Below are 25,439 nucleotides of genomic sequence, written 5' to 3'. Positions count from 1 at the left end.
GGAAAGAAGAGCTGCTCTACCTCTGGCCCTACAACTCACATATGAGCGATCAAGGCCAAGTTAATGAACCCTCACTTTCCCGTCTGTAAAATGGGCCTCTGTCAAAACACTTCCCATATATGAAGAAGGTTAAATGCGACTATGCATCTGCCATTGCTTAGCACTAAGTCCCGGGCGTATTAAGTACTCAATCACTGTGAGCTGTCCTGGTAGCAGCAGAATTAGGAAGTGTCTGTGAAGCTGCTGGTGAGGGAATATGATCTCTGTGGAGTGAAGCTATGCTCCCTGCTCTGTAATTGGCATGTTGCTTGGCAAACTTCAAGAGCCTCAAACGGTTCTGTCTCTCTTCCAAGAAGATTGAACAGGTGCCTGGGATGTCTTTAACGTATTCCAGCCTGAAGACAGTCTGGTTTGGTTTAAAAATCCTCACGGAGCAGGTTGAAAAGCCTCCATCTCTGGTGGCTCCCCCCCATTCCAGCAACCTTCCGGGCGGGATATGCCATGAAATCAATGAGTGTTAAATGAATGCTCTCCTTTCCCCAGGGAAAGCAGGTGACAGCACAGCTTGCAGCTGCCCATCAGAGAAGGAAATGACAGCCCTAGTGACATACTGACTGCTTTTCCTGCCTTGGAGACAGTGGGCCTCTGAGTTACAAAGTGCAGGGTCTCAGGGCATCCTATCTGATGGCTGCCCACACAGGAGCAAGATAGCTGTCGCCTCCTATGTCCTGAGAGCTCATGGGAGGGCGGGGGTGGTGGAGGAGGAGGAGGAGGAGGAGGAGGAGGAGGAGGAGGAGGAGGAGGAGGTAGTTAGGATTACAAGCAGGTGACAGGTTCTGTTCTAACCATGGCTTCCCAGGTGTCTCCCTGTATCACCCAACTCCCTTCCTGGCAGTCCAGTTCAGCAAGGAAGCTGACAGACTGTCTTACAACCCCAACAACAGAGGCTGCTAGTAACAAACAATGAATATTTGCACAGCAAACGACTGCCGGAGCCAAACCGGACCTGTTTAGGATCAATTACAGGGAAGTACCCTAGCTACTCAAAAACATCGGAGGGCTACGATAGCAGACATCTGGGTTTCTTAGAAACCAGGATGGAGGTTCAGTTTAAGAACGAGCTTTATAACTTCCAACTGTGCAGTGAGGGCTTATCATAGAAACCGTCAGTAAAGGAAAGACAGGCATATTTGTCAGAGGAGGCATGGTGGGACTGCAGTACCAGCTGTGTGTGTGTGTGTGTGTGTGTGTGTGTGTGTGTGTGTGTGTGTGTGTGTCTAGCCCTGAGGTTCGTTTGATATGAGACCTTGTAGGTTCAGCTAGGGATACAGCTCTTGGGAGGATCCAGAAGATAACTTATCAAGTTCAGGGTCAACTCCAGGGGCTGCTGAGGCTGGCCTGTATAAACCCATGTGGCGCATTCTCTGAGAGTACCTAGGATACTGTACTATTGGTGTCGATCTTCTGTCCGAAGGAGCGTGGCAAGCAAATTGCTAAGGCAGGACGGCTGGGCACACCCTAAACTGGGCATAGCTGGAAGGATGGCAGGCAGCTAAGTCCAGAACAGTCAGGAAGAGAGGGAGGGGCAGAATGGCCAAGCGCACATCCACTTGGTCCCCATTAGTGTCACAACAAGTGCCAGAAAAGAAAATATCCAGGACCTCTAGGCATGGAAGGGACATTTGCACTTTGGGACTGACCAATCAATCATTCAAGAGAGAGGGAGGAGGAGGTGGAGGAGACAACACTCCCATGGTCCGCCTCTGAGTTAAAGGAGATGAAATTACCCAGTCAACCAGGGTATTCTAATCAGAGCCTTCTTATCAGACGATCTCCAGCCAAATGAGGAGAAATCCAATCTGCAGCCCGCTGAACCCTAAATTTGATCTAATGGGGACCTGCTTTCCAACCGCCCAACAGCAGGTCAGAAACCAGAGATGAAGAACTCCAGCCCTGCCTGCGGGCTCCTTCTGGAAAGAGAGCCAGCCTGAGTTGTGTCAACTCCTGGTCTCCACAGAGGGAGAAGCATTGTCTTTACCCCCTAGCTAGTCGGTTCCATCTGCTCAAAGCAGTGCTGTTCAGCTGGCATAGCCTTCATAGCGTGGGGAGGGGGGGGAGCCTCATAACCTCCCGACTGCTGTCAGCTTACAGCACAGACATATTTCCTTTGTTTAAACATTCGCCATTCTAGAATCTTTGATACACACCATTCACAATGCTGGCCCTTCGGTGTCCGGTCCACTTTCCTTAGTTAAATGGGCATGACATTGTTCTTTTAATGCATATCATTCAAGGTCATTCACGCCAGCCTGGCTGGACACAGTGTCCCCTAAATCCACCTCCAGGCAGATGCCATTGTTATTTTTCTCCTGGGGATTAATGGCTACAGTTAACCAGCCTCATGGTAGCAGTTGTAACTTAGTTTCTCTGCTAGGAGCAAAGAACACCATCTGTGAAACAGGGAGAGTCTTGCAGAGCCCTGGCACGCCATTCTACAAAACAGCCTTAAAGAGCCACAAAGCGCTGGGACCTTTGAACACAGACCTGCCTGCCTACAGCCAGACAGAATGAGAGAGAAGCAGAGGAAGAGAGGGGAAGATGAAAGGAACAGATAGGTCTCTCTCTGTCTCTGTCTCTCTCTCTGTCTCTGTCTCTCTCTCTCTCTCTCTCTCTCTCTCTCTCTCTCTCTCTCTCTCTCTCTCCCTGGTCTCAGCTTTGTCAAACTAGTCTGATAGTTACTTGCTGGATCTGCAGCCCAGAAACTTGATGGACAGTTCATTCTACCATGATTCCCACTGTTTTGTATCCTGGAGCAATTTGTTCCGGGACACGGGAGTTTACGGTGTGAAGGTATGAGACGTGAAGAGCTAGAGGAAGTCTTACATCTTTCTAAAGTGTCCTTGCAAGACAAAACCACGTTTCCTACCCACTGCTTAGTGCCTTGGTCCCACGTCTCCTACCTACCCTTTGAGATCTGGCTGGACCATCTTGTCCATAAACTTATATTTGGGCTCCTCCTAATGGTACAAGGGAGGCAGAGAGCCTAAAATCTTTACTGGAAATTGGAGGTGATATATCTTTCTTTCTCTCTTCCTCCCTCAGGGACTGGATGTAGTGAGCCTGAACTCCCACTCATGACTCTTCTGCTTCAGTGTAATCCCTGGAATTAAAGGTCCACACCTCCTTGTCTGCCTTGGAGGTGATATTTTTTTTTTTTAAAAAAGACATTTACATGCAAATTTGTTTGTACTTCACGATGAAATTCTGTTGGCGCTACTCAGAGAGCCAGGAATCTTTAGAAATATCTGACTAGGGAGAGTCTACTCACTTTCCACACTTACTTTGCTGTGTGAAGCAGGGCAAAGTCATTTACCTCTCAGAGAGTACTCAAGGTCAATTCTTGGTAACAACAGGAATGGTGATGGTCATAGAGTAGACATTACTTATTTACACTCGCACACGCATGCACACAGGCACACAAAACAACAGAGCACGAGTATAGATGTACCAGCTATCTAGTCAGAAACCAGGGATGATCCTCGATCATCCAAAAATCTTCTAAAATATGCTACGTTCCTTCCTTTATTTCCCCCGCATCAGAGTTCAATTATCTGCTTCAAACATTTAAGCGCAAATGACCAGAATGAAATTAATGCAAATAAATAAGCCCAGAACTTAAAACTTCCTTTAAATGAAATAAACATTTCCCCTCATCTCATCTTGCCAGAGAGTCACACACTACAGATTGGCTATCTCTAATGGCGTCTCCCCACTCACACCCTTCTTAAGGTCACGGGCCTTGCTATGGGCACCTATTTCAGCTTTCAGAGTGGAGTTAGCCTTAGGAAGGTTTAGTCCCCTAAATTCTTAGTACATCTCTGTAAGGTAGTTCCTCTTGCAGGATTCAATTTCTTTCTTACTCTCAAGTCATGACTCACGCTGGGGCCAGGGTTCTGGACTGCGTCATCCAGGTTTATGTGTACACGGGCCTTGGTGTTGTGTGCCAGTTCTGTCTTTCTGGCCACAGGGATGCCTTGGGGAGGGGAGACAGAATGCCACAAAGGCTTTGGTGTCTGTGTGACAGGTATAAAGTTCAAAGAATTTTCCAGAGCATGGATTAACATTTCCCCGTCTACAAAAACAGTCCCAGGGATGCAAAAAAAAAAGTAGACAGTTCCTACTCACAGCAGCTGCAGGGACACCAGCCCGTCAAACAGTCCTTTGGGAATCTCTGTGATCTTGTTCCCATAGAGCACCCTGGAAGGAAGCAGATGACAGGGATCAGCCGGATGTAAAGGGGGTCAGTTCTAGAGGCGAGACCTCAGGCTACCTGCCTTCCTGGTCAGCCACCTCCATTGCATCTTCTCAGCATTGAGACAGACAGACAGACAGAAGCAGGCAGTTCACCCTGTGCTGGGGGTGTGTGAGGTAAAGCAGGCTCCATCCTGCTGCACTCCAGCCCAGCCCAGTCCATCACCCCCACAAGGAAGAAGCAGCCCTTTGTGGTACCTCCAAGCGGCGAGCGTGACTCGAGCCCCACAGTAAATAAGCAGTGTGGGAGGCCAGCCTGTGTCTTCAATGGGTATTGATTAGGCTGGGCCAGCCTATAGGATGTTTCCTTTTAATACCCCACTGCATCCTAGGAATTCCTGAGCTGAGGGTTTTGTTTTTTTTTTTTCTTTTTTACATCATCCATCTAGACAGCAGGCTTTGGGCATGTGGGGGCATCTCCAGATGGCGCAGGCATTGCTGAGCTGAGGCCTGGCTCGACGGGGAGGCTGAGGAGTTTCCGCTGTCTCAGATGATAGCAGCTTCCACTCTCCATCCGCCTGTCCTACCCTTTCAGATCTAAGAAGGAAGGAACGCAGAGCATTTCCTTCATTTCATCTTTCAGACTCACAGTGCCCCCTACACCGGCGCCGGCTATTTCCGACTTAATGTTTGGTGACTTGAGATGTCTGGGAAGGACCAGCATCCAGCAGGTCTCTAATCCTGGACATGAGACTCTCTGGGCCTCCTCTGCTTGTCTTATGACTGATTACTTTTTCTATTCGAGGGGTCCAGCTCCTTTTTGATCAGGAAACAGCTATAAAGAGGGGCTGGTCCTCTTCTGCTAGAACCCCTTCTCGGGTCTAAGTTCACGGGCTATGCAATTATTCAATTCCCACTCAGATCGCGAATCTAGGCTGACAGTCATTTGAGGAGGCGAAACATTAGGAGGACGGGACGCGGACGAGAGTGAGACAGGCACCCCCCCCGTCTCCCCCGCTGCCGCCCACCTCCAGAAGCCACTGGGAGTGAAGAGCGAGTTCTCCATCAGCCTGCGGGTGTGTTTCATTAATGCTCCAGCAAATTAATGACTAAACAGAAGTCAGCATGATGGCGCAGGTTCACATTTGTAATTCATATTAATGTCCCACTGCTCACTGTGCCAAATGCAGCAATGCCACTGCCTGCTCAGTCTCGATGGCTGTCAGAGCCTCTAGAGTGGCGGAAGCTGGGGGTGGAGGTGGGGGTGCTGGGGGATGCTGGGGGGTCCTAGGCGAGGGTGTGGATGTTGGGGGTGCCGGGGTAAGGGTTCTCATATAGCCCAACTCCTTGGTGTGGAACATCCTCAAGCCGGATGGGTCAGCCACCTGCCTATGCATCAGCCTCAAAGGTGCTGGCCTGCAGATCTGTGTGGCTTCCCCACTTGAGGCCCCATCTTGAGTCTTGATTCCCCTCACCAGCCTTTCATGTTTGAGCCCAAGCAGCTTATCCTCTGGAGGCGTCTGCTGAGTGTTTTAGTTAAGATTCCCAATCATCTATGTTCTCAGTTTGCTTCTCCCCAAGCACTCACTGTTACATTATATTACGTTACTTACACATTTATTTAGGCTTAATTATTATTATTATTATTAATCATTTTACATGGTTAATGGGTGGTTCACCTGCTTGAATATCTGCTCACCATGTGTGCACCCGGTGCCTGACAAGGCCTGAAGAGAATGCCAGATCTCCTGAGACTAGAATCAGTGTGTTGTGAGCGGTCAGGTGCTGGGAATTGAACCCTGGTCCTCTGGAAGAGCAGCCAGTGCTCTGACCTGCGGAGGAGGCATTTCTCCAGCCCCTCTAGGTTCCGTTTTTATGCTTTGATGTTATAGGGCGCACCCATGGCTGGGTCTCTAGAGTGGAGAGAGAGCAAGGCCTAGTACAATGAGTGTCCACTGACTGACTGGAAGAAAGAACAGGCCTGGTGTAGAGGCTCTCCATCCCTTTAACCCTACACTGCCTTCTTCTCGAGTGAGCTCCGGTGGGGCTGGTCTAGTAAGCTCCCGGGGGTCACATTTTCAATGCTTACAACCCTGCTGCTCCCTTACACAGCAGGTATCTACTAAATGGAGGGACAGATAAACAAAAGCGCTTCCCTTAATGCTTGGTAACACCTCCAGGTTCACTGTTGGTGCTGCTAATTTCCTGTTTGGCAATTTCTTCTGCAAGACAAGAATCATCCCACTTCCCTGAGCCCGGCTCCCAAATCTTGGCTAAGGGAGGATGTAAAGGCTGGGATGAGATCCTGGTGGCAGGGGCCCTCTGCGTCTCCTCTACTCTGTGACACTCATCACAATAAGCAGACACTAATCTCACGCACGCCCCCTCCCCCCGTCTTTGATATCCCAGCCAGATGTTCTATTCGATAAATGAAACTAATTTACTCGGCAGGCAGCAGACACCAGCTGAATCAGGGACTTCCTGTCCTCGGCCTCCGCTCAGTGGGGATGGGAGGCTATGTGCTTCCTGCTATACCTGCATGCTCAAAGCAGGAAGAGCAGGAGAGACATTCTGACCACACACTGGGCTCAGATCCCACCTCTCACACTCATGAGTGTGTTCTTAGATAAGTGTCTTTTTCTCTTTTTTTCATTTAAATGAGCATGCGATCTCTTGTCCCTTCCTCCTGTGATGCGTGCCGGGTGAATGTGTCTATAGGGGGTGGGGTGTCAGGGGGAGGTTTGCTCGCCTGTGTGGACATGTGGAAGCCTCTATATGGCTTTTCATTGGGGTCTCTCGGCGAACCTGGAGCTCCGGGTTTCAGCTAGGCTGGGTGACCAATGAGCTCCTGAGACCCAGCCCCGCCCTCTGACCCCAGAGCTGGGTTAGAGCCATACAATTCTGCGCTTTCAGTTCCTATGTGGACAGAGCTGGGGATCCTGACTCAGGGGCTAAGTACTGTATTCCCTGTCATCTCTCTCCCCAGCCCCAAATCTTTTCTTTACTCACTATGTGGCCAATACAATGTGAGGTGCCAGGGTTACAGATGGGCACTTAGATACAGGACAGTAGATCCCACGGTCTGTGTTTTTTTTTTTTTTTTTGCGAGGGTTCACCCTGTAAGACTCCTAGAAGAGTACCTGGTCACCATCAGCATCCGGTAAATGCTGTCATTTATTGTCATTACTGTGATAGGTCAATCATCGAGTCTGTCAGGCAAGGAAGGGAATCTTCGTTCTGCCTGGGAAAACATGCAGAGAAAGCTCAAGGGGCCACCTATCCCCTGAGTGAGCCTCGAGGAACCGAGGGCAAATCCTACGACTTCCGGGAGTCTAGTGGCCCTTGGTGGGTGAGGTTTGCTTGTTTGCTTGGTTGCTTTTTCCAATCTCAGTACTGGAATAAATAAGGGCTTTAAAAGCCCAAGAAACTAGATGGGATGGGGTGAATCTTTTCTGAACAATGATCGCTAGGTTGGAAATAGCAAGAAAATCAGAAAAAGGAAATACTGCTCTCCCTGGACAAGACCATAGACACAAGGGGGAGGAGGAGCTGGGAGAGGAGGGGAGGTGAGCCACAGCCCTCAGCTCAGACATACATTACCATTCTCTCCACCCGGTCTCCCCCGAGACAGCACTGTGCAGCATGAGGTGGGAGGGGGGAGTGAGGTGAGAGTCAAAGACGCATTCGAATTAGAAGCCAATAACTGGGAAAGCTGCTAGGCACTTAATCAATAAAAATAATGCATGTGAGTTGTAGAAATATTCCCCAAGATCAATTTCCCCCGAAGAAATATTTGTTTCTTTTACCAGATTGCCACAAGTGTGTAAGGCAACGTAAAGCCTTGATAAACACCTCCTGAAAAAAAATACGGGCGCGCCTCCCACCCCTGCCCCACTTACAGCGACGTGAGTGATTTCAGGCCCTGGAAGGCATCTGGAGCAATGTCTGATATCTGATTCTTGCTGATGTCTCTGAAAACATTAATGGGAAAAGTCTGAGAACACTGCTCACAGGTGTGATAACGCTCTTCCTGAAGCATGAGCCCAGCACTTCTGCCCCCTCAAATCTGGTACAGATCAACTGATCAATCAAGCAGTTTTATCTATTTACAGCACGGGGTGGGGGGCAGTACTTAAAGAACACCTCTCCTACTGCACTGCCCTGGGGTACTATACACTGTCTTTGTATATCTTCCTGGGCAAGACCAAGAAATGCCCTTCTAAGTCTTGCCTGGTGCAGACGGGTATGAGCATGTCAGTCCCTGCTGGTTAGGTGTAAATGCATATCCAGAAGCTGTGCATTCTGGGAATGCTGATGCCCTGTGATCCCAGCACTTTGGAGGCTGAGGCAGGAGGATGGGAAGCTGGAGGCCAGCCTGGGCTATATAGACACCCTGTTTCAACAAAACAAAACTAACAAAACCAGACCAAGCTCCAACCAACCTCCCCCAAAGCAAACAAAAAAACAAACAGGCTTGGTCTTGGATGCCATTATCAGGTATTTAACAGAGGGGACAAAGCAGCATGGGCCCCGCCCAACCCAAGGCCATGCCAGGTTTCTTTATGCATCCCTGTCTGGTCATGTACCCCAGCAGTGACTATCATCCTTTAAGACCCGTGACATTTCAGTTCCCCGGTCATTCCTCATCCCCGACCTGCAGGAGTCTCTGAGCAAGGATGATGCTTCTTGTGATACAAACAAATCACAAGACTCTCAGAGAACGCCTTTGAGATGTGGACTTGTCACTGGCTGGGAATGCTCCTCGTTTGGGAACAAGCCCGTCGAGATGACACATCCAGAGTTTAAGAGGGCTACTGTGTGTTAGAAGGATCTTCTAAACACAGGGCACCTGATGGCTAGCCTGGCCTTGAAGGGGCAGGTGCAGTGGCTAGCCTGGCCTTGAAGGTCAGGCAGTGGCTTAGCTTGGTCTCGAAGTTGCAGGTGCAATAGCTAGCCTGGTCTCGCAGGTGCAGGGAGCCCTCTGCTGTAGACTTTCAGCATCCCAGGGAAAGCTGGGCCACAGGTTCCTGCTGATGGCCCTTGTGGCCAGGGATTGCTTTTCCTCAGAGTTATTAGCTCAGGGCTGGCCTTTGGGCTCCTGTCACTGGCAGGGGAGATGCACCAATTTCCTGCGGCAAGAAACCTCTCCAGTTTCTTTCGCTCAACCAAATAAATCAATGGGTCCTTGCTTTTGTGTGGGAGAAGGAGGACCGAGGTCTTCACAGGCCAACAGGGCGGAGACAAGTGAACACTGAGAAGAAAGAGCATCTGAGGAGACTGGTAACCGATGACCTCCGGGTGGCCAGACACCCAGCTGCCCAGCCTCTTAAACTCCCACAAAAGGAGTAGCTTTGTCTTCCCTCCCTCCCTCCTATGCCTAACAGCCTAGGAAAAGGCCATGCTTCCTTCTCTCCTGTTTCCAGAGCCTGAACGTTGAACGCCATTCCCCAGGTTAAGGCTCCTTCTGCACAGCTGTCTGGTTTATCCCTTTAGCTGACGAGATCGCCTCAAACAAATCCAGATTGCGCTGGCGAACTCGTCAGCTTACACTGGGCTTTTCTTGAGCGTTCCGTTTTTGTGTAAGGGTCTTAACAAGCAGATACCCCGGATTATCCTAATCTTGCTTACCCTCAGGGCGTCTCCCTAGCAAAGCATTTCAAAGTAATACACAGGGTCTGCTCACATTAGAACGGAGGCCCATTCTGACTTTTTCTCCTTGTGGGATGTCTACTCATGCATGGTACTCAGACCTCTAGCAGATGGGAAGTCCCTCAGCCACTGGGAAAGATCTCAGTCTTGGCTGTGTGGGGGAGAGACTGGAGTTTTAGTTCACAATTAGAATTTTAGTTCACAATTAGACGTCGCCGGCCCCAGCATCCCATCTCCACCCTGGCCCTCAGAGAGTCATCCTATCTTAACTGCTTCTGTGAGGTGGAAATTTAGATTCATGTATGTGATGGTTAAACTCCACGGTTAACCTGACTGGATTTGGACACACCTCCAGTTGAGTCTGTGAAGGCCTTTCAGGAGAGGGTTAACGTCCAAGGGGTGGCTAGCATTCATTGCTCCTTGCTTCATGACTACTGACTTAAATGGCCATGCTATAGCCCTACCCCCAAGTCTTTCCCACCATGATGGGCTACATCCCTTTCAGTTTTTCTTTTTACAAAACAAACAAACAAAATGTGTATGGGTGCTTTGCTTGCATATCTATTTATGCACCACGTATGTGCAGAGGCCAGAAGAGGGCGTCAGATTCCCTGATGGTTCCTGGTCACATGGGTGCTAGGAATCTAATCCAGGTCATTTGTGAGAGAAGCCAGTGCTCCGAACTGCTGAGCTATCTCTCTAGTACCTGAATCCTTGCAAACTGGGAACCAGGACGAAACCCCCTCTGTCCTTAAGGAAAGTAACGTACGTGATGTATAAGTAAGCCTGAGTGGGACTTATAGAAAAGTCAGTCTGCAGGAAGAACCAACCACCCCGGGAGGTTAAAGACCCCAAGCTGCATTTGGGTAAGAAGTGGACAACGCTATCTTCAGACTTTAGCTCAAGGCTGTTCCTGACGTCACTAACGCTGGACACAGAGCAGCCAGTCTGTCTTGGCTGGGGCTCAAACCCCAGAGTCTGATTTGTTAATCTGGGTGTTAGGGGCACCGGAAAAATATAAATTCGTATATTTATTAAATCTATAAGAAACGTGCATGCGGGAGATCCCTGGGTCATGCTACAAATGTATCGGACTCTGGGACACACTCAGACCCATGGAGCTCTGACGAAGAGAAAATGGCTTTCCCAGGCTGGAACAGAGGGAGAAAATTCCAATCCATATAAGGGGCAGGCATGGAATAGGAGAGCAAGATACTAGGAAATCTTACAACCTGTGCATTCACACGGAAAGAAGGAACTTGTTTGGCTTTGAGATATGGTCTGGCTACGGTTTCAGGTTGGCCTCAAATTCACCATCCACAGGCTCCAACCTCCTGAGTTGGGATTATAGGCCTCGACCATATTTGGCTTCAAAGAACTCCTAAAGCACAATTTTAGCAGAACAGCGCAGAGCTGCCCTCAGGTGTGAGCTGTCAGCAATTTAACTCTATAAAACCGGGAAAACGGTCTCCAGTACCTGTCTCTCCATTGATCTGCGTTTTCCCCCCCGGGTAGTGTTTATTTTAGTGTTGTGATGATCATTACATGATTATTGTGATGGATAGGAGTAGAGTTAATGATTCACGGATAATTCTAGTGTTTAAAGCGAGATGAGGATGGGTTCAGTCACGGGAGGGGAGGGCTTTCCTCCTGTTAAATATTAAGCATAAACTATTCATGGTCACCTAGGAGGAAGTCATTATTAGGGTCTGAAATCAATTCTCATCTGACTCAACTGCCCACACAGTTAAACAACAGTCTATATTTTTGAAGCTCTATTGAATAAGGAACTTTAACCAGATTTCCCCCTCCCCTCCTACCACCATACTAAACACCGGTAGCGTCAGAAATGATCAAAAATTAAATTCACTTTCCAGGCCATGACTGATAAGGCCTTATGAATTTTGAATGTGCCGATCGTGGCGACTCCAATAGCATGGAAAAGGGACCGTAAAACACAGCCAAGCTCTAAATTACCTGGACTTCACAAAAAAAAAAAAAAATTAGAACAGTAGCTTAAATCATGCAGGAGCTATAGGTTGAGGGCAGTAACTGAACCTGTCATTTTTCACCAAAATTACTATCTGGCTGCATAATCAAGCCGGGCTTTAAAAATGAATTGGGGGTGGGGGGTTCACGGAGAGCGAGCCGGACAAGCAGAGACACCAGGAGATTAATGACCCGAGATTTTAAATATTAAGGCCTATATTTATGCAGCCCCTCTAGAAAGGATGCTGCCAAGGGGAGGGAAGGAGCCCGTGGTTTGAGCTGGCTCAATGCTCCGCTTTCCACTTTTGGAATCACACTAAGAGAAAAACCTTGTTTGCTTTGGCTTTCCAGGGAGACAGGAAGTTGGCTTCCCAAGATCTTGGGGGTTAGCCTCCTGATGCCACTGTTTCACGGACATATTTATTCTTTAACAGGAAAGGAATCAGGGGACCCTGCTGACACATACCCCTTTTTCCCGGTTCAGAGAAATCAGCGAACATGCCTGGCACGCAAGGAAAAACACGATGGAGTCTGTGCACGTCTCTCAGTCTCCAGGGGGATGAGAACAGCAGACTGAGTACCAGGGGAGGCTAATGGTTCCCAACAAGGAGAGAAGAAGAGAGATCTCCCTCTAGAATTGTAATCTCTGTGATGGGGTCATTCCCAATCCGACGGCTCCTTTGCCTCTGAGGAACTTTCAAATGCTTTCCTGCTGAATGATTCCCCATGGCAGGGATGGTGCAGGAGTACAGTCTTGGGCTGCCATGGTTGGAAGGATACAGCATGCTGGCATCACCAGAGTGATGCAGTCGGGGGTGTGGTATCAGTAACTGTCACTCACGTGACTATGATTTTAAACCATATGTCCGTAGGTCGGGCATAACCTCCAAGACATGTGCCATTTAGAAGGGAAAGGCTTTACTGTGGTCTCAAGTGCTCATGTGACCTAGCATTTACCTTCTCTTACTAACAATCCTCACTCCCAACCTTCCCTCGATTACTCCTCCTCATTGGCTGTGAGCTACCATGCCCAATTCCATGCCTTTCATCAGCCCTTACTGTAGCCTAGGATAGCTTATGCATTTCTGATACTGATTTCCTTATTGTCTGTGCTCTCCCAACTGAAGCAGAGCCTCCATGAAGGTAACTTCCATTTTTGTTGATAGCTCCATTCCGATACCGGCATACGGCAGCCATTCATTTAAGTATTAATTATATGAGTGTATGCATGGTTGTAGGGATGTTAGTGATATACAGGAGAATGAGAAGCCGCTATCATGCGACTGTTGATAGATATCATCAAAGCCAAGGACATTAAAGTTGGCCGACATGGCTGTCGGGGTGGGGCAACTCACGTGCTCTCTCACAAGAATAATTTCCCTTTTCTCTGGTCAGAGCTTCTGTGGGAGCTCACAAACCTTACAATGGGTATATAAGGCTTTCTCAAAGTCTCAGACCCGCCTAGACCTGTCTGAGAGCAGTGGGTGTGATCTATCAATTGGGCGAGATGCCGACTACACACTGTAAAGCCCTCTACCCGACCACCCTCCCCTGGAAACATTCTGATAAATTCTTCCCAAGGGAAACTCACATTCGCTTCAGTTTTTTGTACTGGATGAAAGCTCCTGCAGGAATGGATTTGATGGAGTTCTGTTCTAGGCGTCTGGAGGAGAGAGCGAAGAAGGGTCAATTAGTCAACCACATATCAACAAGGGACCACGGAGGGGATGCTATATTCTCTGGCCTTGGGGACAGGATGCTGTCTCTTAGCACAGGGGCACAAGGCACACGTCCTGGTTACGTGAGGCAAGACAAACACTGCAATAGCCACAGTGTCCAGCTGTTGGCCCACAGAGCATCATCCAAAGGCCCAAGAGCTACTGGAGAAAGCTGGGAAGAGGACTTTCGAAGAGCTTTAACACTTGCTACTGTCAGCTGCCTTCGAAGACAGCTCCGTTCTTCAGAGAATGTCGTAGGAAGCAACTAGAGCTCAGGGATGAGAAAAAGGGGGACGTCATGAAGAGAAGGAAGAAAGAGATGGACCACAGGACAGCTGTGATTCCCTGCCACCCAAACATGGCGCTCTTTGGGTGACCTCTCAACCACACAGCTAACGGACAGAACTGTCAGCAGCTGGCTTCATTCAACGGTTTCAATGTCGTGAGAAACAGCCACGAAGTCTCTAGGCTTTCAGTCTGACACTCCTCAAACTGGCTCCCTGAGGTCCTGGAAGTCTCAGGGCCCAGGCTGAACCCCTGAGTCGCTGCTGGAGAGTGTATCTCATACTTTACATGAACTTTCTCGAACACTTCCACTCTCAGGACTCTGGGGAAGAGTTAAGACATGGTGCAGTCTTCTCAGAGCTCAGAACTTAACTGGGGAGAGAAGGGGCCAAGGGGACTGGGTGAGCTTTTCCAGTTTTATTATGTCATCTCTCAAATGCCTTCCCACCACTAAGAACTGGTGTAGGGGGAAACAGGCATGAGCAGCAGGTGGGACACTCTATTACAGATGATGAATGACACCCGTGCCCAGGCTGAGGACTTAGCATCTCATCCCCATCCATCTCCCTTCTCCCGAAGGTGCAGATCTTTTCATCAACTCTCCATTTGGCATGGCTGCCTCCCAAACCCTCAGCTGAGAAAATGCACACACACACACACACACACACACACAGACACAGAGAGAGAGAGACAGAGACAGACAGAGACAGAGAGACAGAGAGAGAGAGACAGAGAGAGAGACAGAGGCAGAGAGAGAGACAGAGAGAGAATGAATGAATGAATGAATGAGAATGCTTGGAAGGGAACTTGTGGGGTACCAGAGGGAGAGAGGGGAGGGACTGGCTCCCTCAGTGGCTACGTCTAGTGGATGCACACTTCTGGCAGGGAGGACCCATTCATCTTGAAGAGTAATCCCTGCTGCAGAGTGGGGGAGACAGTCGTATTAATTTGTGCCTCCACGATCTCATCTTCATTGGGGGAACGGAGTATTTGTTACTGGAACCGCTAATGGAGCAGTTTGCCAGCAATTTTCCCATTTCAAACAACATCTCGGCTGCTAATGTGGAATGGTTTGTCAGGCCTACCCATAACACAGACAAATCACTCTCTAGGCAAAAGGAAGAGGGGGAATGAGTGGGAGCCCAAAGAGGAAGGGCGGGTGAGAAGAGAGAGCATCAGGGCTGATCATTCTTGGCTGCTGGATGAACACGGTTTACAAATGAGACTGCCACAGTCTGTTAGCAATGTCTTTGTGCCCTGCTGGAGGGGGTGGGGAGGGCAGTCACAGACAGGCTGGACAGGGGCCCGGGGTTGGCTGACTGGCTGGTGAGTCACCAAAGCTTGCCACTGGGACTGTGGGACCATGGGCTACTGGATACAGCCACCCTCAGAGGATGCCTTGACAGCCGTTCCAAGGACATTCACATTTGCTAACTGAGTAGAGAGTTCAGCAGGGAATTCTCAGCCAAGGCAACAGCTCTGTGGATCTCTGGGGCAACACAAGCTCTCCAGGTATCCCGTGAGTCACCTGCCACTCAGGAAAGGGAGTTTATAGTTTGCTGCCTTTGGAGAGAACCATTGTCCACAAGGATAGTGACCCTTTTTGCTTTTGCGCAGGAGAAACCCGTGGCTCCTTGCTGTAGGTTGAAGCCTATCTGTGTGAAGCAACATTGGAGATGAGCTGTGTTACCTCTCTGTGCAGTTTACAATCTGCCAGCCTCCGCTTGGGCAAGCACCGAGGGAGGAGTGCTTCAGTGAGCAGGATGTGGCACCAGACCTCAAGGACTTCAAGACTCTGTTGACAGAGCTCAAGGTGGCCCATCACGGAATTCAATTTCACTGCTATAATAACCAAGACCATTATTATAGAGTATTATTATTCATGGCCTGCTGGCGTTTACGTGTGGTATTTCTGAGAACCCTTACTCTTATGAGGTAAGCTGTACTGGCCCATTTGTAAACAAGGCTGAGGAAACCTCGAGGGATCAAAAGCTTGTCGAAAAGAACAGAGCTAGTCAGTGGCGGGATGAATGAACCCTGTTCCTGTCTGTCGGTCACACTGCCTGCCCATATCTATGAAAGTCATGGGAAAGTCTGAGGCATTGGCCCCGTGACATCATGGATATCCGTGCTCAGTGGATAGGGTCTCAAAGCTGGAGGAAGACAGAGACGGAGATGAAAAGATGGGAAAAGAATAGTCTTCAGGCTCTCTGGATCTGTGGGATCACCACTCACGGACTCAACCAACTGTGTTTAAAATATATTAACGAAAAGGCATCTGATTCAACACGGATAGACTCTCTGACCATTCTTTCCAAAACAACAGAGTCCAACATCTACTCAGTGTTGCTACGTAAGCATATTTAGTATACAGGAGGCTGTTCACAGCTTATAATCATTTTATATAATGGATGTGAGCATCTGAGGATTAGGAGTTTCACGAGGTTCCTGGAAGTATCCCCACCCCCACATATATAATGTGCATATGGAGTGCAAGGAAATGTGGCTTGAACAAAAGAACAAATTACTCCAAGTTTAGGCTATCAAGCCTGGTAGAGACCTTGGCTTGCATGCTGCCTGCACTCCTCAGATGTTCTTACTCTGAGAAGGGGGCTTTATCTGTACTTCTCAGCCTTCCACTGGACCCTTAATGGAGTGTCAAAGGCATGGCATGCCCAGGGGACAGCAAGAACTCTTTGGTGAGGGGGTAGTTGTGAATAGCCCGTTTCCCTTAGCAAGGGCAAAGGTATGGGTAACATCGAGAACTAACACGCAGCAAGTATATAGATTGTTAGGCAATGGGCTTTGCGCTTTCATGGCTTGTCAAACTTAATATTTACACATCTGTGAGGCGCATCTCTAAGTTACTGCTGCTGCCTCCATTCTCTCCCTCCCTCCCACCTCTCCCCTTCTTTTGTGACACGATCTCCTTATGCAACCCAGGCAGGACTAGGACTTATGCTCATCTTGCTATATAGCCTTTCATACGGTAGGGTTATGGTGTGTACCGCCACGCCGAGCTCTATCCTTAAACATGAAAGAACTGAAGCTCGAAGAGGCAAAAGACACTAGTCCACAGTTAGGAGAGGCTAAAACAGGGGTTCAATCCACGTTCATCTGGCCCCAAAGCCCTGGCTCTCAATCACTAGGTTTTAGCGAACCATTTATTCTCCTTACTCTTTTTGCCAGCTCATTGTCAGGAAAAACGGCCCTCCTGTCAGGGGAGCAGGAGGACACACATGCGTACATGTGGATGCACATGGACACATCGTCGCACAGAGCAAGGACCTTGAGGAGGTTGCACCCATCACCAGTCCTGCAGCTCGGAACCAGGAGACAACGATCAAGCCTCCCAATTAAATTGCTTTGTTGTAAAGAACAAAAAGAAGCCTCGGCATTAGCAAAATCTGTCACATTCCAGGGAACGTCTGAAGCCAACAGCTGTTTCGGGGTTCTCATAACTGGCACATGTGTCTTGCTTTGTCTGGCAAACACTCTTCAGGCTGCAAACAGATTTAATAGAGCCAGCATAAAAACAAACACACAAATCAAACATCCGAACATCTTCCTGCACCAGCAGAAAGAGAGGGAGCATCTGATGGGGATTTCAGCCGTTTGCGCACTGTACTGATCTGCCCTAGCTCTTCAGGTGCTCCCCTAATGAGGTGTCATTTGCAAATACGTGACTGAACACAATATATGCCTGGCAATCCATAAGTCACCATGAAGGCAGAGAGCATGCAGGGGTATATGCGCTATGGGGGTGTGCCTAGAAGTCAACCTAGAAAGGGGAGGCTGCAGCCATGTGGAGATGCTGACGGTACTGACAGCGATGGCAATAGCATGAACATCAAGGACTTTCGAATGTCACCTTTCCCGTCTATGGTGCCATGGAGCAAGCAGTGCTGTTATACTGTGTTAGAGGAGTGGTCCCGGAAGTCGTTTTGCTTAGGATCCATAGCCGATGAATAGAAGTCAGACTGCTGTGACCCAGGTTTCTGGTTCCTTAACTCTAGGCTCTCCTATCTCAGGGCTTAGAAACTACCTTTATTCTTTCAGTCCTTGCTAGTTAAAGAGTGTCTTAATTGTCGCTGCTCTTAGTCCCCACACCCCTAGTTCAATAACTTTTTGAATACTCACGTGCACGTGTTATGTGTGCACATGCATTTGGAGGTTAATGTATCTTCCTCCATCGAGCCCCACCTCTATTTTTTGAATCAGGGTCCCTCATTGAACCTGAAGCTGGCTAGGTTGACTGGCCAATGAGCTCCAGGATTTGTCTGTCTGGCTCCTCCCCCAGGCTGGGGGTATAGGCACACACAGCCTTCCCCTACTTTTTATGTGGTTTGTGAGGATCCAAATTTAGATCCTCACGTGTGCAGCAGGCACTTTATGGGCGGAGTCGTGTCCTGAGCACTTTGACTTGGGAACTCTCGTTAGGATACCCAGATCTGGGAGAAGGAAGGAAACCCATGTTTATTTGTTTCCCAAGCTATCCTGAGGCGTCTGTTTGCAGAACACATAAGGACCCAGAGTCCGGAAGCTCAGTTCTTGATGCTTGACGATGCCTGGATTGGGACTGAAGATAACCCCTTTCAAGGTGTACTCTGGGCTCGGCTCCTGCGCTCCCATTCTTTACTTTTGCTCTTAGCCCTGAGGTATGGTCTCCTCCACTTAATTCACATGTTCGGTCCACAGCAAAGAGGAGGAATGTGGGCAAATCTGACATATGCCATCTCTAATGGGCTGTCTGCAGAACACCTGGCATTGCCTCTGGACCACAGAGGGAGGAGCAGGCACAGCGCCAGCCTCGCTCTTCTTACGAGATGCACGTGTGCAGATGCCCCCAGAGGACGCTTTTTAATCTTAAGGAAAAAAAAAAAAGGAACAGTGTAGGAATTTGAGACTAAACCATGCTAGCGTGTGTATAAATAGGGTTTTGTTTTTCACATTCTGCCTTCGGTAACTTCCAAACACCGTGTTAACCTGTCTTCTGTATTATGCTTCTTAATCCTCATGGGAAGCCTCTAGGCAGGTACTATAACGGGCATTAACCAGGGACTCCTGAATCAGATAGGTGACGTTAAGAAATGTGCCCAAAGTAAGAGACAAAAGTGGGATTCAAGTGCAAGACTGTTGACCCCAAGGCTCGGAACCATCTTCTGTCCTGACCGGTTTCTTCATTTTGCCAGCACCTTGCTCTTCGTCCCTTACCCTATCTGCACCCTCATTCAGGCCAGCGCCTCAGAAATCTGGTGCTTGTAACACTAAAGTATCCAGGATGCCTGATTTCTAGAGTGTTCTGGCTGTTGGTTGGTTATTTTGTTTTTTAATTATACAACCTGGGTAAGCTTCAAGTCTATCTAAGCCAGTGCCTCCTCGTGTCAGCTGGCGATGAGGCTGATACTGGGGCTCTGTGTTCCTCCCGAACGTTCACTTACAGATCCACGCTGACGCCTAGCTCCAGTCTTTCCCCATCAAATCACGATTCCTTCCAAAGAACAGAAGACACTAGAGGACTTCACACAGGGATTCAGAGGAAATGTGGGAAGGACGGGGCTGGGAATCAGAAGGTACTCTTCGTATGATGCTCTCTCTCTAGAGCTTTTGAAGGCACAGAAGGAAGTCTGCAGACCAAGACCAGAAGTGTGTGGGCCTCTGGTTCTTCCCTGAATCCTTCCTGGCTGGAGGCTGGAGCCCGTTCAGAGAAACACCAGGGAGCTACGTGAACAGTGCCCTTGATGGGAGCTGAGTTTCGAGGAAAATCTACAGCAAACCCTTTCACTGTGGGTTTTCTGGAAGAAAGCTATTTTTAGAGGAATTGGCTCCGGCATGCGAGGAGACCAGCACACACTTCTCTGAAAAAAAAAAAATCTGAGACAGTCTGCCAGGTTGCTTTGCATGAGAGATAGGCACTCCTTCCAAATGTCGGGAGTACGGACTGTTTCTCAAGGTTAAGATGATTTAAAAGAATCCACAATGGCTACAGACCGAGAGAAGGGAGTGCGGAGTCTGGCTCCAAGCATTCCTAAATGAGGAGATGTAAATCTGGATTATAGTGGCCATGGGTAAGAGGTAGAATCCTTGGTATTAAAGAGAAGGCCAAGTTCCGATGTGTCTGGGCTGATAAATCAAACACACCTCTTCTGCTGAGGTGCATTCCGGTTTCAACTCTGCTCCTCTTTCCTCTCCAGATCCTGCGTCTGCTGGTGTTCTATCCCTGTTACAGGTTTAGCTGCCTCAGAGACTTTGGGCTAACAGGTCTCCAAGCCTGGGCACGGGCACTGTTGGTGTTCACCACCTCAGGCTCTCTCTGACACATCACCATTCCATCTACCGCCCTGAACCACAGGGACTTAATTCATCTGCTTTAATCTCTCTCTCTCTCTCTCTCTCTCTCTCTCTCTCTCTCTCTCTCTCTCTCTCTCTCAGTCAGCCTCATCACAGAGGAAGCCAGCTCAGCCAGAGAAGTCCTGTGTGATCCATCTGGTAGACGGTGGGTGCCCAATAAGCAGGGGCAACCTTATTACCATGTCTGCATATATTTGCATGAAGATGAGCTCCTCTAAGTTCAAGTCACACCATGTGCGCGGCTAGCCTCTGCAATCGATTCTCTTGACCGTTACTCTTAAAGAACTGACCGTCTTCGTGGTGGGCCCTGTTCAGTAGGTGCCTCCTAGGACATGTTTTCTAACTCTTGTTGCCACTAAGAATAAAGGCATTGGTAATAATGCAGCAGCTATGGGCAAGAAATTATGGTTATTGCCGACAGTATATCCTCTGTGTTGGATGCAAGGCTAAGCGTCTTGCCGCCCATGCCTCCGAGGAAGTACCGTTGGCCTCCGTAGTTCTCAAGAGGGAGAAGCAAGGCTCAGAAAAGTTACTTGCCAGTGGCTATAAGGCAAGGCCAGAGGTAGATAGCATGGGGGACTGCTGGGCATGCCGTCATAACCACTCCATGGTTGTTGTTTATCTTTGGAAAGTCCTTGCCAAGGTTGTCCATTGCTGGACTTTCTGATATTGTAGGCTAGGTCCTTACAGAGAAGACAATCTATACAGTGTACATGCATATATTGTATAACATGCAGATATATTCTATCTGCAGCAGTCACCATTTTGTAAAGATAGAATAGCAGTTTTGGTAACAATAGTAAGGAGGAAGTCTAGAGGCTGCTTCACAACGACCGTTTCGCTCAAGCAGAAAACTATCCCATTGCTCTTGACATGATACCTTTAACTTTTAATGGTTAAAAAACTCAGGAACCGTCTCATATTAACATCCTAGTCTGTCAACGTCTGTGTTAATAGTCAATGTCCAGGCAAGAGTCCAATCACCCGGGTCTATACAGGGTTCACTTTTTTCTTTTCTTTTTTTTTCTCCAGGGTTCACTTTTAATGTAGGCATCTGCCGTTTTGAACTTTGAGAGATGAGCTGACCTGTGAGGTCCACTCTTGGGGATCAGATAGGAAGCTGGAAAAGAGGGAGACAGACTGGGCTGGGGTGGGGTGGGTGGCCTCAGAGAGCATGGATAGCAGAGAGCCTTCCCTACTCACTAGCCTCTGCCTGCAGTGAGTGGTGCAGACAGGCCTGCGCCCTCTGGGGCTGTCAGAGAATCCGAGAAGAGCTGGCGAGGCAGAGGAAAGAGGAACAAGCTAGGACTCCACTTTCGGGAGCCACGTGCTTCTTCTCATCCCAACCAGAGAGCAACCAAAGTCCTTAAACTGCCCATGGTGAGGCCCCACTTCCCCTTAGCTCCTGCTACCTCCCTCTTGCTTTCTGTGCTTCGGTCACAATGGCCTCCTGGTATACCACACACTTGCACCTTAGGGCCTTTGCACAGTGCCCTCACCTCCACCGCTAACAATCTTACTCACAGTCGCTTTGATTCTTTTCTTGCCCTTGCTTCAACTCCGTTCCTTGCTCCACTTTCCCCCACCTACCATCTACCTTTAAACACATCGTTTGAGTTATTTCATTATTTGACCTCTCTAGAATATATAGGGCACGGAAGCAGACAGCTTGTCTATCTCTCAAGCACAGACAAACCCCCCGCAAACACACGTGACCACATGTGAGAATGGCTTGAGAACAGAAGCCTATGAACACGGGAGGCTGAGGCGGAGACAGAGCGGGAGGAGGAGATGGTATAGCCAAGAGGCAAGGGAATCTACAATTTCCCTGTTAAGGGATTCCATCCCATGTTGGTTCCCCTAGAAGCCTCCATAATGGTAAAGATAGGAGATACAACCATGAGCTTCTAGGAGCTGACGAGGTCAACGCTCACTGATGCTCTTCTTGTCCTAGAACTGGACAATGGCCGTTTTCTAATTCACCAGGGAAGATGGACAAGGCTAAGCCACATGAACACATCTGTACTCATGCCAGGACAGACACAATCCTGTCTCTTTACCTGAAGATCTAAAGGATGCAATTCCCATATGAAATGATAAGGAGCTATGAAACCAGTCCAGCATTTCCGTTTCTCTGCTCCCGCCCCCATTGGAAAAGTCCTTGCCTCTGTATTGAGGCTCCAGTGTCTTACATACAGCATTTCATTTGGTTTTCACGACGATCCGCTTGAATGTAACATTCCAATGATCAGGTGTTAGTGAGAAGGCCAATGTCAATACAGAGAACTAGTTTACCAAATGCCAAACAGAAGGTGTGCAGGAGGTGCAGGATATGGACATGGTCTGACCCCAGTACAGGGACTGGCAGCTCTCTGAGGAGGACCAGGCAGAATACATTTGAGGTTGTGTATGCCATATGGTCCTTGATCATAACTGCTCCATCCTGCCCTGAGGAACCAGCAAAAGACAGTATCAACAAACGGGGATGTATGTGGACCAATAAAACTTGATTTGTAACATAGATGGTACGTGGATTTCCAACAGGCCGCAGCTTGCCGACTATTCTTGAGCCCATCCATGCTCTTGATAACTAGACTGAAGAAAACCCAGGAGTCTAGAGAAGAAGTTCGTATCTATAATGGCCTTACTTAACAGCCCAAGATACTGACTGTCCACCGAGAGACTCGCTGAGTCGGAGGGGTTAGCTAACTAGGGGCTGAGGAAAGGCACATGAGCACTTACATTTCCACGATGCCCTCCGGCAGGTTGGCAGGGATCTCTGTCAGTCCCTTCCCTCGGCAGTCCACAATGTTATTACTGCATGAGCAAGCAGAAGGGCAGGAGAGGGAGTTGGCATTGCAGGCTGGAGCCTCTGAGTGGGGACCTGTGGAGTCAGAACATAACAGTCAACTCATGTCCGTGGTAGGAGACTCCTGGGGTCGAGCCTCCTGATCGGCTTCCTAAGGATGTAGCTCGGGCGTCAGGCAATCTGGTGAATTACCATCAACCAGCATCTCCCTCTTCAGGGAGACATGAGAGAGCTTCCGGCCTTGACCCCACTGTTTGCGGGTCATCTCACCCACTTCACTATCCCACCACGCTGCATCTTTTACAGAAAGAGGAGTTCCCAGCATGCACCACACACAGAACCATGCGGTCAGAATCCAAAGGACACACACAAAGACCACTTTCTCTTCGTGCCCAGCACTTCAGAATTTTTGTTTACATCTGGTGATGGGATGCTGACCTCTATTCTGGGGCAAAAGAGTTGCTGGCTGTTATAACCAAGCAGGAGGCCAAACATACAATGGTGTACAATGACCAGAAGTGACACCAGGCCACATCCAACTGGGCCATGGAAGAGCCAAATTAAACTTACTAGACAAGAGGCGAGGAAGTCACCCTCTATTTTGGAGTCATTTCCTTCGAGCTGACAATCAGTGTTCATTTAAATGTGATCAAAAGCCAAAGCAAATGGCATCTCAGAAGTTTATTTTGAAGACCAAACATATATAGATTTTGCTTCCAATTCAATTCAGAATCTAGAGAACCCCCAAGAACCCCCATGACTCCCTTTGGTGGTCTTATCAAATCCTAAGTACAAGAAACACGTTGAAATGCTTTAAAGATACTGGCAATGCTTTGATTGCTACTTCCCAGTGAGGTAAGATGCTCAGACACTGGGTTTGTTTGACACACGTGGACCGAGTCCAGCAGCATCCTGGGTCCTCAACCTGTGGATGCAGCCTGCAGCTATCATCTCAGTGCCTTTCCCTATCTCCCCCCGAGCTCTCAGAATCCAAAGGACACATACTAAAGGCTACGATTGAGCTCGGATGGACTTCGCAGATCCCTCACTGCTAAAACACTCCCCCCTTGGGCCGCAGCTTTGGATACAGATTAACGGGGTAAGATGGAAAAACTCTGCAGGGGAAAATGACTTTCAGTCTGGCCAGCGTCAATGGAGAAATTGAATCCTGGGTGAGTCTTGTTACAGTGCTTGGATGAGGTGACCAGCTGGGCCTGGGGCAAATCCTTGTCTAGACTCCAAGGTTCTAAGTAAGAGAATTTCACACCTCACATCCAGCAGTAACCATGGCCTCCTCTCTGTTGAAGCCAAAGGGTGCCTAATACTTCATCTACAATGTTGTTCTTCCCAGAAAATGCCGACCTACCTGTCAAAGAGTCTTATGGCCCTTTGCCTCATATAAACGCACAAAACAAAAAAAACTTAAAGACAGCGTCTTAACCTAGATGCTTGACAAACGGAGTAGACAGTAAGGACTTCGGAGACACCACCAACACACTAGAGGACCCAAAAGGTACCATGGAACATGTCAGACAGCTGGTGACTTACACTAATCCTCAGACTCAAATCTGCTTAGAGAGGAGGTACTCTGGCTTTATTGCAAGTTGAAAGGCAGCCTTTCTATCCTGAGAAAGTGGCGTAACAGAGAGCTAGCCTGGAGGAGGCTGGGTTCAGAGCCTCTGAGCTTTTCTGTTCCCATCTTAGGAGATGAGGAGTTGGGAAGGCATGAGTTCTGAGGTCCTCATTGGAGCTGTCAAGTCACCTGACCCTTAGCAGAATGGCTGCTGTAGGGACGGGACCCCTCCAGGTACATTTTATTCTGACTCATTCCTGCAAAGCATGCAGAGGATCCAGTACAGAGGAACCCTGACCTATGACCCTCATCAATAAGAGGAAGCCTGGGAACAGTTGGCCTCAGATGCCAGGGCTTTTGAAGTGTAGATGACTTTCCCCAAGGGAAACTGTCAGACCAGGCTGTCTACATCAAGAGGTAAATGCATGTGACCAAGCCAGGGGAACTGTCACACCCTGGCCAGTCTGAGCCAGGCAAGTCCACCCATTTGGGCAGAAGGATCTGAAGATGGCCCCTCTTTTGATCAGGTAAAACACTGCTTGTATAGAATGCTTCAGAAAAGCCAGGGGTCGGGTGAGCATCAAATTCAAGGGCTCCTGCTGGCAACAGGAGTTTGTGACATAGCAGTTTACAAAGGTGACCCCCTGACTTCTTTATTGAAATGGATTAATTCTAAATGGGGACTCAGGTCGCAGTCCCCTGGGACCTTCCCTAGGTGGCTCTTAGTCAGGTAGAGGTATTCACTACATTTCAAGGAATGTTGTCAAGGCCAAAAGAAGAGAGAGAGAGAGAGAGAGAGAGAGAGAGAGAGAGA

General features: G+C 48.8%; 1 protein-coding gene across 1 annotated transcript in view; it reads right to left on the bottom strand.

The window, feature by feature from the left end:
* The window catches only part of Slit3 (slit guidance ligand 3), a 588,206-nt gene that overhangs the window by 102,008 nt on the left and 460,759 nt on the right, over positions 1-25,439 (bottom strand). The window contains exons 9-12 of the mRNA XM_032913200.1: positions 22,986-23,127; positions 13,481-13,552; positions 8,151-8,222; positions 4,186-4,257 (exon numbers count right to left, since the gene is read on the bottom strand). Of these exons, the coding sequence (XP_032769091.1) occupies positions 4,186-4,257; positions 8,151-8,222; positions 13,481-13,552; positions 22,986-23,127 (358 nt within the window). The remainder of the gene's footprint in view (positions 1-4,185; positions 4,258-8,150; positions 8,223-13,480; positions 13,553-22,985; positions 23,128-25,439) is intronic.

This window comes from Rattus rattus, chromosome 9, assembly GCF_011064425.1.
Source record: "Rattus rattus isolate New Zealand chromosome 9, Rrattus_CSIRO_v1, whole genome shotgun sequence".
NCBI classification, from domain to species: domain Eukaryota; kingdom Metazoa; phylum Chordata; class Mammalia; order Rodentia; family Muridae; genus Rattus; species Rattus rattus.
This window is presented reverse-complemented; position numbering and strand designations above follow the sequence as displayed.